Source organism: Herpailurus yagouaroundi, unplaced genomic scaffold, assembly GCF_014898765.1.
Source record: "Herpailurus yagouaroundi ecotype Mexico unplaced genomic scaffold, PumYag 139, whole genome shotgun sequence".
Taxonomy (NCBI): Eukaryota; Metazoa; Chordata; class Mammalia; order Carnivora; family Felidae; genus Herpailurus; species Herpailurus yagouaroundi.
In genome coordinates, this window is record NW_024412394.1 from 31573937 (window position 1) to 31591786 (window position 17850).

At 36.3% G+C, this 17850-nt stretch overlaps 1 protein-coding gene across 2 annotated transcripts in view; it reads right to left on the reverse strand.

Moving 5' to 3' along the window:
* LMBRD1 (LMBR1 domain containing 1) overlaps positions 1-17850 on the reverse strand; it is a 113549-nt gene that overhangs the window by 78118 nt on the left and 17581 nt on the right. For both annotated transcript variants that reach the window (XM_040473871.1, XM_040473870.1), the window contains exons 4-5: positions 7374-7471; positions 4934-5001 (exon numbers count right to left, since the gene is read on the reverse strand). In XM_040473871.1, the coding sequence (XP_040329805.1) occupies positions 4934-5001; positions 7374-7471 (166 nt within the window). The remainder of the gene's footprint in view (positions 1-4933; positions 5002-7373; positions 7472-17850) is intronic.

Here is a 17850-nt window from a genome sequence, read left to right on the forward strand (position 1 = left end):
CCTCATTCAAATGTGGTAATGAGAAGAACACTACCTTGGGTAACCAAAACAATTACTAGTCTTTTATTCACAAATTTCAGGCTTGTGAAATACAGGAGTCCACATATGTCCTTTTCTATCAGTGCTCTCAGCTAAAGATCTCAAATATCAATGAGAAAATAGAGGCCAAAGAGGAATACTTTTATTTGCACACAAAACCTAAGAACCTACCTGTACCTCTTTTCATTTTTATCGTTCTTGTAACAATGGAGGAAATATCCTTCCACCTTAATCAAAGCCTTCCACCTGTATGGGTGCTTTTCTATGCCATTCTTTCTCACCTGTTATCCACCATGAGAGCCAACATTATCAATTCAATTACAAAAGGACCACAGTATTGAGAAAGGCAGGAGGTAGCACAGGGAGTAACACTTAGCAATTCTTCAGCTTATCTTTCATATTTTACAAAGGAAAAAAAAACCTCATTTTCTCATTGGAGCTAGATACTGCTATTGGAAGAGCAGAGACTAAACTCTGACTTTTCTAATGCTTAATCTAGTGGCTTACTCATCATCTCTTCCTGAATGCCTATAAAATGTACCATGAACTAAACTGAGCTTCTGATATTCTCCCATCAAACCTGCTCCTCCTTCAGAAGTGCCTATCTCAGTTGATGACAACTTCACCTTTCTGTGTAGCAAAGAATTTGGCCTTGCCCAAAAAGAGGTGTGAATTTTGCCCATGGCTCCACCAGGTACCCAACTGTCATGCCTTATAGGAGTATCTTTATTTAGGGCAGGAGCTGGCAACACCCAATCTTAAGTCGTGGGCCAGAAAGACCAACCATATGATTTATGGTGGTGGACTCTAGGTCATATGGCATCCATTGACCTAGAGGCTGAGATAACTGTGGGCAATCAATCAATAGACTTGTCTACATAATAGAGTCTCAATAAAAACTCTGAATGTTAAGGCTCATGTGAGTTTCCCTGGTTGGCAATACTCCACGTATACAGTCATACATCAATGCCAGAAGAGTTACATATCTTGAGGACAATGGAAGCTTCATATCTGGAATCCTCCCAGACTCTATCTTATGCATCTCTTCTTTTGGTTGATTTTAACCTGTATTCACTTCTTATAATAAACGGTAACAATAAACATAACAGCTATCAGTGATTTATTTAAATCTTTCTAGAGAATTATGAAACCTAAGAATGGTTTTAGGAATTTTCCAAAGTTGTAGTTGGTGTTAAAAGTGAGAGAAATGTTCCTAAGACTTTGCAGTTTGGCTAAAAGTAGGTACACCCTCAATCTCTCTTTCTCTCACACCCTCCCTATCTATCCTATCAGAATATCCTGCTGGCTCTTTTTCCAATGGCTACCATCATGCCTTGCCATCATGCTTCCTCACAGATCTCTTATTTCTACCCTTAGCCCCATAATGTCAAATCTCAAAACATCATCCAGGGATCCTTTTAAAATGTCAGATTATGGGGCGCCTGGGTGGCGCAGTCGGTTGAGCGTCCGACTTCAGCCAGGTCGCGATCTCGCGGTCCGTGAGTTCGAGCCCCGCGTCGGGCTCTGGGCTGATGGCTCAGAGCCTGGAGCCTGTTTCCGATTCTGTGTCTCCCTCTCTCTGCCCCTTCCCCATTCATGCTCTGTCTCTCTCTGTCCCAAAAATAAATAAACGTTGAAAAAAAAAAATAAAAAAAATAAAATAAAATGTCAGATTATGTTCCTCAATAACAAAACCTCTCTAATAGCTTCTCATCTCTCCCACAAGAAATGTCAAAGTCCTAACAAAAGCCTATGATATCTTACTAAATTTGGCAGATCTAGTTACCTGTGGCCCTATCTTCAGCTACTGCAGCCTTCATTCACTCCACTCCAGCCACACTAGTTTCCTCACTTTGTCTCAAACATGCCAGGGCTCAGGGCTGCCTCAGGGCTTTTCATCTGCTGGAATGCTCTTCCCCCCACAAATATTCATGGCTCTCTCACTTGCTTCAAATGTCTTCTCAAATATTAACTTCTCATCAGTGCCTTCCCTAACATTTCACAACCTCAACACAACCTATTTTTGTATATTTTCTTTCTCTGCCCCTCTAAGCCTCTCTTGAATGTATGCCATGAAGAAAAAGAGTTGTCTTTTCTGTTAAGTGCTGTTTCACCAGCACCTTGCACGGTATCTGCAACATAACTAGTACACAATAATATGTGGGAAAAAAGTGAATGTTACAGTCTTCAAAATGGCTGGTCAAACTGTCACTTCTTGTTATTGGTATATTTGCAAGAAACATTTGCTTAACTTTTAGTATACTGCTTCTAAATAAATAAATGTTGGGGCGCCTGGGTGGCTCAGTTGGTTAAGCATCCAACTTCAGCTTAGGTCATGATCTCACAGTTCCTGAGTTCGAGCCCTGTGTTGGGCTCTGTGCTCACAGCTCAGAGCCTAGAGACTGCTTCAAATTCTGTGTCTTCATCTCTCTCTGCCCCATCCCCATTCATGCTCTGTCTCTGTCTTAAAAGTAAATAAAACAGTAAAAAAAAAAAAAAAAAATTATAAATAAATAAATAAATAAATGTCATCTAGAGATCTGTTAAAAATATCAGAATCGTGCAAAATGTTACTCTAAATGAGGATTGAAGGTAATCTGCCATGAAAACAATGAGTAAATTTAAAAATATACTTCCGGAGGAGCCTGGATGGCTCAGTCAGTTCAGTGTCCGACTCTTGATTTCAGCCCAGGTCATGATCCCAGGGTCATGGGATTGAGCCCTGTGTTGGACTCCTCGCTGAGCGTGGAGCCTGCTTAAGATTTTCTCTCTCTCTCTCTCTCTCTCTCTCTCTCTCTCTCTCTCCCTACACTTATCCCCCATTCAAGGTCTCTCTCTCTCTTAAACACACACACACACACACACACACACTTTGGATACCTTTTATCTGGGACAGATACTCTGGCTGTTATAAAGATTTGTGGTTTTACTGATGGTTCTCAGTTATGCTCTAAATCAGGAGCTGGCAAACTTCTGACTGCCAGTGTTTGTCAATAAAGTGTTATTAGAACTGAACCACGTCCTTCTGTTTGCATATTGTCTACAACTACTATAGAGCTACAGTAAAGTTGAGCAGTTGCCACAAAAACCGTATCGACCTCTAACTTAAAAAACTACGCTTTAAGAAAGTGTGCTGGGGCACTAGGGTGGCTCAGTTGGTTAAGCGTCCAACTTTGGTTCAGGTTATGATCTCATGGTTCATGAGTTCGAGCCCCACGTCAGGCTCTGTGCTGACAGCTCAAAGCCTGGAGACTTCTTCAGATTCTGTGTTTCCCTCTTTCGCTGCACGTCTCCAGCTTGCGCTGTCTCTTTCTCTCTCTCAAAAATAAATAAACGTTAAAAAAAACAAAAGTTTGGGGCATCTGGGTGGCTCAGTCTGTTAAGCATCCGACGTCAGCCCATCATGAACTCATGGTTCATGGGTCTGAGCCCTGCATCAGGCTCTGTGCTGACAGCTCAGAGCCTGGAGCCTGCTCTGCATTTGTGTCTTCCTCTCTCTCTCTGCCCTTCTCCCGCTCATGCTCTGTCTCTCAAAAATAAATAAACATTTAAAAAAAATTTTTTTTCAAGTTTACTGATCTCTGTTCTGGATAATTTATGTTTCTAGAGAAGAGACTTTCGCATTAACTTTCACATTAACATAACTGGCTTTTTTAAAAGGCCAAAAGACACTAAAAAAATATATTCAATACCTAAAATAAATAGAAAAACTACTAAAAAAATGTTCTTTCAATAAGTACTCTTTTTTCATGACACATCAAGGCAGACTAGAGTACTGGAAATATGCCTTGATTATAAAGCATTTGTGTTCTAAGAACTCAGAACAACAAAGGATTACTGATCAATTTTATTCCCACTACAAATTGCATTTGATAAATGCTACTTTTTATTTATTGAAGTTTCTGAGATCAAATTACAAAAGGGAACTTTTAAAAGCTTATTAGCACCTCACACATTTCCTAACATTAAAAAAAAAAAAAGAATCAAAACCTATTTTAATAAGGAGAAATGTCTTCCATTAACAAGGACAAATGTTTTCCAAAGAGAAAATTTTAAATGTATAAAAAAAATTGTAAAACTTTATTGATATTAAAACGTTAAGGAAGAATATTTAAGAAGGGAACTCACTGACAAACATTAATTCAAAGATTTAGACTGATGCATTGGATTTGAAAAGATACACAGATGGGTTTTCATCAAAGAACTGTTTATAAAAATGGAAAAACTGCAAACATCATAAATGTCCAAGTAGTTGTCACTAGAAGATTAAATAAATTGTATCCTTTAACTTTCATCTTTTTTTTTTAAATGTTCATTTATTTATTTTGAGAGACAGAGGGAGAGTGTGAGCAGGGAAGAGGCAGAGAGAGAGAGAGAGAGAGAGAGAATCCCAAGCAGGCTCTGTACTGTCAGCACAGAGCCCAACACGAGGCTCAAGCTCACAAACCATGAGATCATGACCCAAGCCAAAATCAAGATTGGATGCTTAACCAAATGAGTCACCCAGGGGCCCCTAAATAAACTGTATCCTAAAAAGAGAATGCAATACTGTCAAAAATAATGAATCTACACAACTATCCTAAAGACATACCTAAAATATGTCAGCAAGTAGGTTATCAAGAATTACATAAAATGAAATCACATTTCTGTAAAACTATAACATGGAGGGCATATGTATGGGGGGAAGGGCACTCTGCATGTATCTGAGCACATAAAAAAACATCTAGGCAGAACAACACAGACAAAAATGGATAATTGTGGTTACTGCTTGGTGATGATATAAAAGGTGGTTTATTCTTTTTCTTATATTTTCTTTCTACATTTTTCTGAATGAGTCTTTATTATTTCCATTATACACTATTTCCACTTTCAGGGGGGAAAAATCAAGACTTACCCAACTAAAAGAAGAAGTGCACAAATTACAGCAAATCCCAAAGTATACTTGAATGCTGTTTTAATTTGCTAGATGCCAAGGAGAAAAAGTATACCATTTAGTAAGACCTTTAAAATATAAAATATTCTTGCTACAGTGTAACAGTACTTTCATATCAAATGTACATTTATATTCAACTGCATAAAATTTCCTTGTTGAAAAAAGAATCTTAAAATTTAATAAAAAACAATATATATGCCACATCATAAGTATCTCTGCAAACCATACTAGATTTTAAAATCTTTTTTGGGGCGCCTGGGTGGCGCAGTCGGTTAAGCGTCCGACTTCAGCCAGGTCACGATCTCGCGGTCCGGGAGTTCGACCCTCGCGTCGGGCTCTGGGCTGATGGCTCAGAGCCTGGAGCCTGTTTCCGATTCTGTGTCTCCCTCTCTCTCTGCCCCTCCCCCGTTCATGCTCTGCCTCTCTCTGTCCCAAAAATAAATAAACGTTGGAAAAAAATAAATAAATAAATAAATAAATAAATAAAATAAAATCTTTTCAATGATTAGACCTTATGGAAATCAGTACTCAAAAACATAATCAATTCTTCAGTGAGCATCATTAGTAAAATTATCAGAATATTTAATAAAATATTCCCCCAAACAGGAAGCAATCAGAATCTATAATACCTCTCCCCCAATTCATTGAAATGGGTTATAATAATTGCAATAAATATTTAATATGCATATATGTGTATATACTTTATATATAAAATATGTATTTATATAAAACAAAAATACATAAAACATATATGTAAGTTTATAAGACATCTATCATTATCTTTGTTCAAAGACAAAGAAAAATACAAAGCTGGATATTCTAAATACGAAAAGACAAGTTAACCTCAAAGAAAAGGTTAAATTGGTTAAAAAAAAAAAAAATTTTTTTGTCTCTCAGCCTAATGAAGTCTCTAAAAATCACTTTTTAAAATTTAAATTCATGCTTCATATAAACGAATTCTTCACAAAAGACTTAAGACAGTCTTTAGGAAAAAAACTAAAGGTTAAGGAGGATCTTAAGATCAACCAAAGAGTTGGGGAAGATGAACTTTAGAACAAGTGAAAAGAGAAAGCATGTATCTCATTCAGTTTTTAACATTATTGTCCTAACCAGCCACTGTACCTTACATATGTTGGGTTTTCAAATAGAGTTACACAGGTATCTGCAAATAGTTAATTTTGACTTTCTTCATAAATATTTAAACATCTTATTTTTTCTCTAACAAATTGTACTTTTTACCACTCAGGTAATCAGTTAAAATATTGTTATGTACTTGCTCCTGATTTTAATGCAAATACTTTAAGGTTTTAATAAACCTGATTAAGCATAATCCTGGCTTTTGAGTGAAAACTGCATATATTTTTTTGTGCTTACATACAAAATATAACCAAGGTATAAAACAAATTCCTGTAACTCAATAAAAAGACAAAAGACATGCCTTTTATGCTGCTTTTTTCCCCTTAAATCAGAAAAAAACTATTCAATTTTAGCAAATACCTTTCAACATACAATTTCTTTGACCTATTAAATTACTATATATTAATAGGTGTGCTGATTCCACATTACCCATGTAATCTAGAGATGGGCCCAACTCAGTTATACTATATTAATGTATTTTTAAGATACCTCTGAATTAAATTTGGTAGTATTTCAGTTAAGATTTTTATACCAATATTAAGTGACAATGGTCTGAAATTTGGAACATGCATGTATGTTATATTCATCAGGTTTTTATATGAGTGTTATCCTGGATTAGTAAAAATTGTCTGCAAGTCTTCTTTACGTTCTAGAACAAGGGTCAGCAGACTGTCCTGTGGGCCCCATGTAGCCTGCTTCCTATTTTACTGGATCACATTATGCTCATTAAGTACTGTCTCTGGCTACTTCTACAGTACAAGAAAAAAAGTGAGTAGTTGAGACAGGGACTATATGGCCCACAAAGCCTAAAATGTTTACTCCGTGGCCTTTTAGGGAAAAAGTCTGCCAATCCCTGTTCTAGAACTGATCTAAACAAGTCACATGTGGCTATTGAGCGCTCGATATATGGCTAGTTCAAACTGAGATGTGCTGTAATGTAAAATACATTTTAAATTTCAAAGACTTAGTGTGAAAAAAGAAACTTAGTATCTCATTAATAATGTGTTTTGCCTCTATTTGAAATTATAATACTACTTGGAACCTATTACATCAAATACAACGTATCATTAAAAATAATTTCAACTGCTCCTTTTTACTTATTTTAATGTCACTATTAGAAAATTTGAAATTTCACACCTGGCTCACATTGTATTTCTATTAGACAACACAACTCTATAATAAATTCAAACAGTCATGTCATCCTTTGAGGAAATAATCTTTCCTCTTCCCCCTAAATTGGGACCTCTAAAATAAACATACTTACAGTGCATTTACTGGTATCATCATCATCCTTTTCTTCATAGTAGAAGTACACAAAAGGGATCCAGAAGAACACACAGAATAATATAACAGAATATAAGGCTGTGGAAAGAAATAATAGACTGAGTTCTACAGAATACATTTGAACTTAATAATTGTTATACATATATTCTTATGTGTGTGTATATTAACATACAAATTAACTTAACAAAATTCACATTTACATACCAAATTTGCTCCCCCATCTGCTCTTTATACCTGTAACTCTATGTTTATTTGTAATATCCAAATCAGCCTTTTCTGATCCCTGTCCCAAGAAATCAATAGCACCATCATAATTCAAATTAACTATGGGTCAATTTTCAGCAATAATAATGATAATAACTGTGCCTATAACAAGTGTGACGGCTAACATTTGAGCTCTTACTATGTACTCACCACAGTGCTAAGAACTTCCTAAGAACCACCTCTTTTAAGGGAATGTTAACTTTTATATTCCTTCCAACTTAAAATCAAGTAAAGTTGACAAAACATTTGCCAGTCACTCAAGTTAAAGAAACAGCTATAATTGATACTGTTCTTTTGGTACAAATAATTTCCTCAATCTAAGTTTAAAATATGTAGTGTTATAAAACTGATCTTACACAAATCAAAACTGAGAAAAGTTAAGAATGGTAAAACAGTAAAATCAGATTCAAAGTTAACAGATACAAATTACTATTTATCTGCTTTAAAATAATACTAAAGATACTCTGACCCAGTAGCCAAAGTATTTTTTTAATTCAGTCTAAAACTTAAAATTTGAACAGCCAAAGTATATTTAACAAAAACAACATAAACAACTTTTAGAGGCTTCATAAACCTAAGAAATGTGTTTTTAAAATTTTCTGTGAATTTACACTTATTTGCATGTACATAAGTTCATGGAAAGAGGGACAATATAATTATATAAGACAATCACAGGATAATAATCATTATACTCCTTTGTAAAAAAAAAAAAGGATTTGTTAGTAACGTATAATATAACCTCAATTACTTTGCTGTTGAAAGGAATGATTATGTAAGTTATAGAATTTTTAAACATGATCTTAGTACTTGCTAGAACTATCTCATTTATCTGGAGGCCACTTATGAAACAGCCCCCATGAAATGCAGCATAGCTATAAAACTCAGCAAACAGCCCTAAAAAATCAATAGAAAAATAAAAGGTGATTTTTATTGAGCAATCATAAAATAACTGTCAGCAAACTAAATTTGGGCACTACAGATGTTTAGTGAAATATATGCAGTCTTGCTGCTCTGGAAAACAGTGTGGAGGTTCCTCAAAAAATTAAAAATAGATCTACCCTATGACCTAGCAATAGCACTGCTAGGAATTTACCCAAGGGATATAGGAGTGCTGATGCACAGGGGCACGTGTACCCCAATGTTGATAGCAGCACTTTCAACAATAGCCAAACTATGAATTCAGCCTAAATGTCCATCAACTGATGAATGGATAAAGAAATTGTGGTTTATATACACAATGGAATACTACTTGGCAATGAGAAAGAATGAAATATGGCCTTTTGTAGCAACATGGATGGAACTGGAGAGTGTTATGCTAAGTGAAATAAGTCACACAGAGAAAGACAGATACCATATGTTTTCACTCCTATGTGGATCCTGAGAAACTTAACAGAAGACTATGGGGGAAGGAGAGAGAAAAAAAAAAGTTAGAGAGGGAGGCAGTCAAACCATAGGAGGCTCTTGAAAACTGAGAACAATCTGAGGGTTGATGGGGGGTGGGTGATGGGTATTGAGGAGAGCACCTATTGGGATGAGCACTGGGTATTATATGGAAACCAATTTGACAATAAATTTCATATTAAAAAAAAGAAGTATATGCAGTCTTTTAATATTATGAGAAACTATTAATGGCAGTAACTCTTTAAGGGTAATGAGCACTGGTGTTTCTATCACAAGATTGAGAATACAGTTAACCCCTCAATAATGTGGGTATTGAGGCACACTCCCTGCAGAGATGAAAATCTGCATATAACTTTTGGCTCCCCTAAATCTTAACTAATAGCCTAATCTTGACTGGAAGCCTTACTGATAACATAAACAGTCAATTAACACACAGTTTATATGTTACATGTATTATACAACACATTCTTACATAACATCAGCTAGAGAAAAGAAAATGCTATTAAGAAAATCATAAGGAAAATACATTTATAGTACTGTACGGATTTATCAGAAAATATCCACATTAAGCGTAACTAACAGTTCAAACCTGTGTTGTTCAAGAATCAGCTGTAGTTATTATTAATATTTCTATTATAAATCTAACAGCCAATGGAAATAACACATAATCCAAATGTAACCAAAATAAGTATTCTAAAAACTTTAAAATAAAGTAAAAATAAAAGGGACACAACTACAAATCACTCTAAATACTATTCTAATAACTATGATTAAAATAATCGAATAGGGACACCTGGGTGGATCAGTCGGTTAAGTGTTTGGACTATTGATTTCGGCTCAGGTCATGATATCATGGTTATTGAGATTGAGCCCCTTTTTGAGCTCTGCCCTAATAGCTCAAAGAATCTGCTTGGGATTCTCTCTCTCCCTCTCTCTGGCCCTGCCCCACTCAAATGCTCAGGTGCATACACTATCTCAAAATATAAATAAATAAATAAATAAATAAATAATCAATTAATCAAATAACTTATATAGAATAGGAGGAACCCTAAATTAGCATAACAGAGTTTAGTGGGCTGATAGCCACATCCCCCAAATTTTCATAAATTAACAGGTGCAATAAGGCTTGGCTTCACTCTCAGCATGTTGCTTATCTTATGTCTACTACTTGGTGGCTTATGCCTTTAGGTACCCAAACAGCCTATGGCTATTTCATAAACATTACTTGTATTCCTGAACTCCTGTGATCAATGATCTTGTAGCTACATAAGTTAACATCGTATTCAATTAGCATAACAAACTATAAAATTAATTCCTATAACTGATTAAAATACAAATAACCCATTTTTTAAAGTGGACAAAAGACAGACACTTCACCATGGAAGATATACAAAATGGCCAACAAGCACACTTTAAAAGGTCCTCATCATTAGTCATCAAGAAGATGTCAATTAAACCGACAATGAAATATACATACCCAAAAGAACAGCTAAAATTAAACTGACAATACCAAGTGCTGCCAAGAATGTAGAGCAACTGACATTCTCATACTTTGCTAGAGGCAGGGTACAGTGGCCCAACAATACAGAAAACCGTTTAGTAGTTTCTTACCAGGTTAAACTTACAACTACCACATGATCCAGCAATTCTATTCCTCTCTCAATGAAGAGCAGCAAAATATGCAAAGTGTTTCTGCCCAGAGAAGCCTGCTGAGGTTACAGAGTCCAGGGCTTTTACTGGGGACTTGTAAAACAGGCACAAGACAAAGTACATCCAAGCACTGGGTTCACAGGAGTTAGTCCAGGGTCAGCCACACAAGCAGGCCTTCCTGAAGGTAGGCGATAACTGAACAGACTCAGGTGAACAACAAAAGTGTTCTCAGCAACATTATTCACAGTGGCCAAAAACTGGAAACGATCCAAGTGTCCATCAACAGGTAAACAGATAAACAAACTAAGTGGTATTGTATTTAAACAAATGACTAGTATATAGTAACAAAAAAGAACAAACTACAGATACACACAAGGAATAAAACAAGCCCAGACACAAGAATACATTTTTTTGTGACTGAACTTAAGGAAGTTCTAAAACTGGAAAACTAATTTATTGCAACACAAGTCAAAAAAGTGGTTGTGGTAGCTACTGACTGTAAAGAGACATGAAGATGTACAGCAACTAAAATTTGCATATGTTGCTGACAGGAACATCCCAAAAGAGACAGTTTCTAGGAATCAACACCTGAAGGAAGGAAGTGGGGAACAGACACAATTCCGAGAAGATTCTATAATATCCCTTCAGCAGTCTGTGATTCAAAATACATGTAGAACAACTGTTCTAAATCTTTGCTTTGCTAACACCACACTCTAAATCAACTATCTTCTGACTATTCTTTTTCAGTGTCCTTCATAAAGATCCCTTCCTTTAGACCATAAATGTTAATCTGTAAAGAAAAAAAAAACTAACATTTTTATGTGTTTCAGATTAGTTCCCTAATGTCCAGGTTGAGTTTATATACCTGTAAATAAAAAAAAAAAAAAAAAAAAAAAAAAAAAAAAAAGTTGCTGCTACCACTATCATGAAACAGAGAAATTGCTTCTTTTAAAGTTCTACTTCAAATTGATAATTATGTACAAAGGAAAACTATTCTTAACAGTGATGACACTCTGATATCCTTACATCTTTATAAAGTGTGCTTTAATTTGTAAATGTTTTTGTTAAAAGATTGCTACTAGCAAGTAAAAGATAAACAGACCGTTTGGTTTAATAGTCCCACTAACATCAAAGAAAACATATTAACAAATTTTAGAACCTCATGTCCACAAAAATTGGCAAGAATTAAACTCATAAAACAAATTCTTTTTTAAAAAACTTAGCAAGAAAGCAGCAAAAACAAATGAACAGAGAGCAATCATGTCATGTCCATCTTAAAAGGATATGGACAAAAACTGGGTCAAAGAATATATGATAATTGTTACGATCTTTTCATATACACAAAGCAGACAATCTACCTTTTAAAAAATGTCTATCATTAAATTGCAAGTCACAGGAAAATGAATTTGGATAAATTAGGCTTTTTTTTTTTAGTTCATTTATTTTGAAAAAGAGAGAGGGAGTGTACGCAAGCAGGGAAGGAGCAGAGACAGAGTGGGAGAGAAAGAATCCCAAGCAGGCCCCATGCTGTCAGTCCAAAGCCAACATGGGGCTGGAGCCCATGAACCATGAGATCATGACCTGAAGTGAAATCAAGAGTCAGACGCTTTAACTAACTGAGTCACCCAAGTGCCCCAACTGGGATAAATTAGGCTTTTGAATTTTTAGACATTCTTTGTTCCTCCTAACTACCGATGAAAACACTAAAACAAAGGATAATTTAGTCAATATTGTGAGATATAATTAATCATTACTACAAAGCATTTTGTTTTAGAGGGTCAAAGTGTAAAGATATTCTGGGAATTCTAAAAGCCTTCTAAAATTATCCCATTTACCCAGCTGAAAGAATCCGGGGTCAGGACTGCTAGCTGCATATCCAAATACTCCTTTTCATTTCAGCTGCTATGCCCCTTTTTGTCCTTCCCCTTTTCTCCAGCTTCCTGCCTGAAATGGATACATGACAACTTAAACTCCAGCCATCATTTTGGACTTTGGTAACTATATAAGATGGAAATCATGTACTAAGGATGGAGAGCAGAGGGGAAAAAAAAAAAAACAACACAAGTTTACGACCCTCATGATGCCATAGTACTGCCATATGATCCCTGAATAGCCCATTTCCAGACTTATTTTAAATGAGACTAAAAAAAAAAATAAAATAAAATAAGGACAACACTATACTATATATGCCATGTATGTCCAATCTGTTAAACAGCAGACAGGTGTAAGCCCTAAAACAGAATATGACACGAGAAATAGGAGAACCCAAACATTCACTCCTGAACTATCCAGAGCTGTTGGTAGCCTGTGAGCCATGAGTGTAACAGATCTCAATTAACTTTTACCACTGAACATGCTAGCATCATGAGATGCCCCAGAATCCCCTGGGTTTTAGATATACCTCTTGCCTTCACTGTGTAGCAGCAACTCTATTTCCCCTAATAACCAGCATCAATCATTCCAGCCAACATGGTAACTATTATTGCCTGTTCATTTCAATAGAATAAGAAAACCAAATGGTTAGGTGGAAGTAATACCTCTAATTCAATGAAACTATTGTTTCATCCTTACTAGAAGTGCTTCCATCTGGCTATTAAGAATTCTAACCAGCAGAACTCAGTTATTAGAAACAAGTTTTGTGACTAGGTCATTAGAAATAATCGTACAAACTACCACACTCACTTCTATCCCTTAGTTATGAAACATGGGTACAGATTATGGGACAGAGTCCCATGTAATGCTCACTAGTCCATAGCATTCTCTAAAATAATAATAATAGTAATAATACAAATACTTCTCAGTTCATTTTATGAAGCTAGCAGGGTTTTCATATGCAAACCTGACAAGAATAATAAGATACAGGAAATTTATAAACCAGTCTCACCTCTCAGTCAATTTTTAAGAGAATCCCAAATAAGGTAACAGCAAAACAAGTCCAACAAGAGATTTAAAAACCAAAAAAGCCACCATCATGACCAATCAAGGTTTATCCTAGGAGTGCAAAGTTGGTTGAAGAAAAATTTACCTATGTAATACATTACTTAAAAGATTAAAAAAAAAAAACCACCTCACATGATTATCTCCTCTGATAAAATGTATTCAACTCAAATATCTAATGAGTATGTTCCAGTCATCATTATAGGGTTCATGAATATGGCTAAATCAAAGCTCAGAAGTCCCTACTTTCATAAGAAAGATGGGGGGAGTGGAACTCAGTGGGAGGAAAAATAAAATATTTGGAATCACTGTGTGAACAGCTCAGAGCACATTAAAAAAAAGTCTTAAAACGTTAGAAAAACACAAACAACCTAACTTTAAAAAAGGTAACTCAAATAGAAAATTGAAAAAGCCAATAAATTTTTTAAAAACATGCAATTTCTTTTTCAAAATAAGAGAAATGGGGGCGCCTGGGTGGCGCAGTCGGTTAAGCATCCGACTTCAGCCAGGTCACGATCTCGCGGTCCGTGAGTTCGAGACCCGCGTCAGGCTCTGGGCTGATGGCTCAGAGCCTGGAGCCTGTTTCCGATTCTGTGTCTCCCTCTCTCTCTGCCCCTCCCCCGTTCATGCTCTGTCTCTCTCTGTCCCAAAAATAAATAAAAAATGTTGAAAAAAAAAAACAAAATAAGAGAAATGAAGATTAAGGACCTATCATTTCACACTTGCCACACTGGCAAAAACTAAAAATACATAGCAGTATCAAAGTTTGGCATAGAGAACACCTGAAACTAATGTAACATTGTGTGTCAACTATACTCCAAAAAAAGTACACTATGGATTCTGAAACTACAGCCAGTCTTGCCGTTCCATATTATCCAAATAATATTAGCCTTGTCAGTAGTATTTAAAAAAATTTTTTTAACGTTTATTCATTTTTCGAGAGACAGAGAGAGACAGGGCATGAGAGGGAAAGGGGCAGAGAGAGGGAGACACAGCATCCAAAGCAGGCTCCAGGCTCTGAGCTGTCAGCACACAGCCCGACGTGGGCCTCAAACTCATTAACTAGGAGATCATGACCTAAGCCAAAGTCAGATGCTCAACTGACTGAGCCACCCAGGCACCCCTTGTCAGTAGTATTTTATAGCAATATTTTAATCTCAGGTTACAGTTTCCTTGCTATTCCAAGAACTCAGATAATATATGAACACTTTTTTTAAAATGTTTATTTATTTTTGAAAGAGAGAAAGAGAGAAAGGGTAAGGGAGAGGGAGAGAGGGGAAGGGAGGGAAAGGGATAGAGGGAGAGAGGGAGAGAGGGAGAGGGAGAGAGAGAGAGAGAGAAAGAGAGAGAGAGAGAAAGTGAACGAACGGGGGAGGGGTAGACAGAGAGGGAGACAGAATCCAAAGAAAGTTCCAGGCTCTGAGCAGTCAGCACAGAGCCCAACACGGGGCTCCAACTCATGAGCCATGAGATCAAGACCTGAGCTGAAGTCAGACACTTAACCAACTGAGCCACCCAGGTGCCCCAATACATGAACACTTTTAAATGTTCTTTTTCTCCCCTTCATTTTGAAGGTAGTATATACTCATTTGGGTAATTTTGCAAATAAAAATATACACACAAAATAAAACAGTTACACATAATTCAACTACCTAAATGCCACCTAATTTAACCTTTGGGATGTTTTCTTTTAGTTGTTGATTGCACACACAGCTTTTATTTTTATTTTCTATATAACTGTAATAGATTGGGCCAGGGGCCAGGAAACTACAGCCTATAGGCCAAATCTGGCCCACCACCTGCTTTTGTAAATAATGTTCTATTGGAATATAACAGCAAAAACAAAAACACCAACTTTAGGATACAGAGCAATTGGAAGGATCACACCCTTTTCATGGGAATTAAAGTGGTATAAATACTGAGGAAAATAATTTGTCATTATTTAGAATGTTCAAGATGCACATGACTTATGGTCCATCAATTTTATGTATGTATTTTGCACATACGCAACAGGAAACGTGTACAAACATGTTCCTCACACAGTTTTTAGTAGCAAAAAATCCAAATGTCCAGACTGATCACCATGTGTTATATTCATACACAATAAACTACACCTTATGCAAGAACAGGTAAGAATCTCAGAAACATAAGGCTGAATGAAAACAAGTAATTTCATATAAAGTTCAAAATGTAAAACCAAAGATACAGCATGGCAGATACAGCAAGGCAAAGCAAGGGATTAACAGACTAAAAAAGTCAGGAATAGTGATTACTTCCAAGGGGGTTGGAGGAGAGATGGCACCAGGGAAAGGCACACAAGGGACTTCAAACTTTATATGTTACATGCTTAATAAATATTTTGCAAGTATAAAAGTATTATATGTTGACTAAACGTCAAATCTGTCAATATTTGCAACACTTCTATGTCAGCTGCATCTGGATTCTTGACCCAGAGAAACTGTGAGATAATGTTTGTTTTAAACTGCTAAATTTGGGTGTGATTTGGTACACACAACAGGTAACTACTACCGCTGTTAATAGTACCTCACTGATTCAAACAGCAAGGAGCATGATCTGACAGTATACAACTCAGAGAACAAAACTGTTTATAGGCTTTAACTTAGAGTATGTAGTCTGAAGAATAGCCATTTTCCTTAAGGGGTGTTTTTTTTTTGTGTTTTTTTTTTTGTTTTTTTTTTTGGTTGTTTGTTTCCTCTACTATTTCCACTTGGAAACAAATCCTTAGGACACTAAGTCTCACGGAGTCATTATCCAGAGAATGCCTTGAGCAAATGTAATCCAAAGCCATTTAGAAAACTTCCCCCAATGATTAAGAATACAGTCTTTTAAGAAGGGGGAAGGAAACCACAACTATCTCATCAAGAACTTCACAAAACTGAATCAAAAAAAAAAAAAAAGTCCTCCAATTTAGTCTCAGTCCATCTTACCTAAAAAAGCAATTTAGAGATGTTTTCACAACAATAAAGAATCAAAAAGATGTGGGGTGCCTGGATGGCTCAGCCGCTTAAGCGTCTAACTTCAGCTCAGGTCACGATCTCATGATTCGTGAGTTCGAGCCCCACGTCGGACTCTGTGCTGACAGCGCGGACCCTGGAGCCTGCTTCAGATTCTGTCTCCCTCTCTCTCTGCCCCTCCCCCGCTCTGTTTCTGTTTCAAAAATAAATAACCCATAAAAATTTTTTTTAAAACAAAGAATCAAAAAGATGTAAATCTGATGAGATGTTAGGTCAATTCTTCTAATTTTCCCGTATCATTGCACAGGGGTTTACTTTCCTTGCTCTCTTAGCTGATGTGAATTAAAACAACAACAGATACCAGATACCACATGTCTCATACTCCTCATACCATGAAGTAGATACGACTTTATCACCACTTCACAAGTGGAGTAGTCATAAAGAAGTTAAATGACTTCAAGGTCCCACAGTACTCATCTCAAACTAGACACTAGGAGGTTGTAAACCCTACGTTCAAAATGCATAGTAAAGACTCCAGGTACAACTTTTCAGGATTTAACCAACAGGGAGTAACGAAAAACTTCATAAAAGCCCTCTTAAGTGCTCTTAAGGCATGGCATAGAAAAGGCATGGCATAGAAATAGGAGTTTGAAAGTTTCTTGGTCCATCTTATTCTTCCTTAGTTCCGTAACTTACCTCATCCAAATATGCATACATCTATTTTCACTAGAGAAACATTGAAGAGCAAAAAGAACTTATTATAACACCTAATAATCTAGGATTCTTTGAATAAGAGCATTCGTATGGTGGACAACAATGCAGTAAATGCTTTTTAAAAAAATACAGATACACTATATCCTCAAACCAGTAGTATTTGAAACAGCCCAAAACTATGGCCAACAGGCACATGAAAAGATGCTCAATGTCACTCCTCATCAGGGAAATACAAATCAAAACCACACTCAGATATCACCTCACGCCAGTCAGAGTGGCCAAAATGAACAAATCAGGAGACTATAGATGCTGGCGAGGATGTGGAGAAACGGGAACCCTCTTGCACTGTTGGTGGGAATGCAAACTGGTGCAGCCGCTCTGGAAAACAGTGTGGAGGTTCCTCAAAAAATTAAAAATAGATCTACCCTATGAGCCAGCGATAGCACTGCTAGGAATTTACCCAAGGGTTACAGAAGTGCTGATGCATAGGGGCACTTGTACCCCAAAGTTTATAGC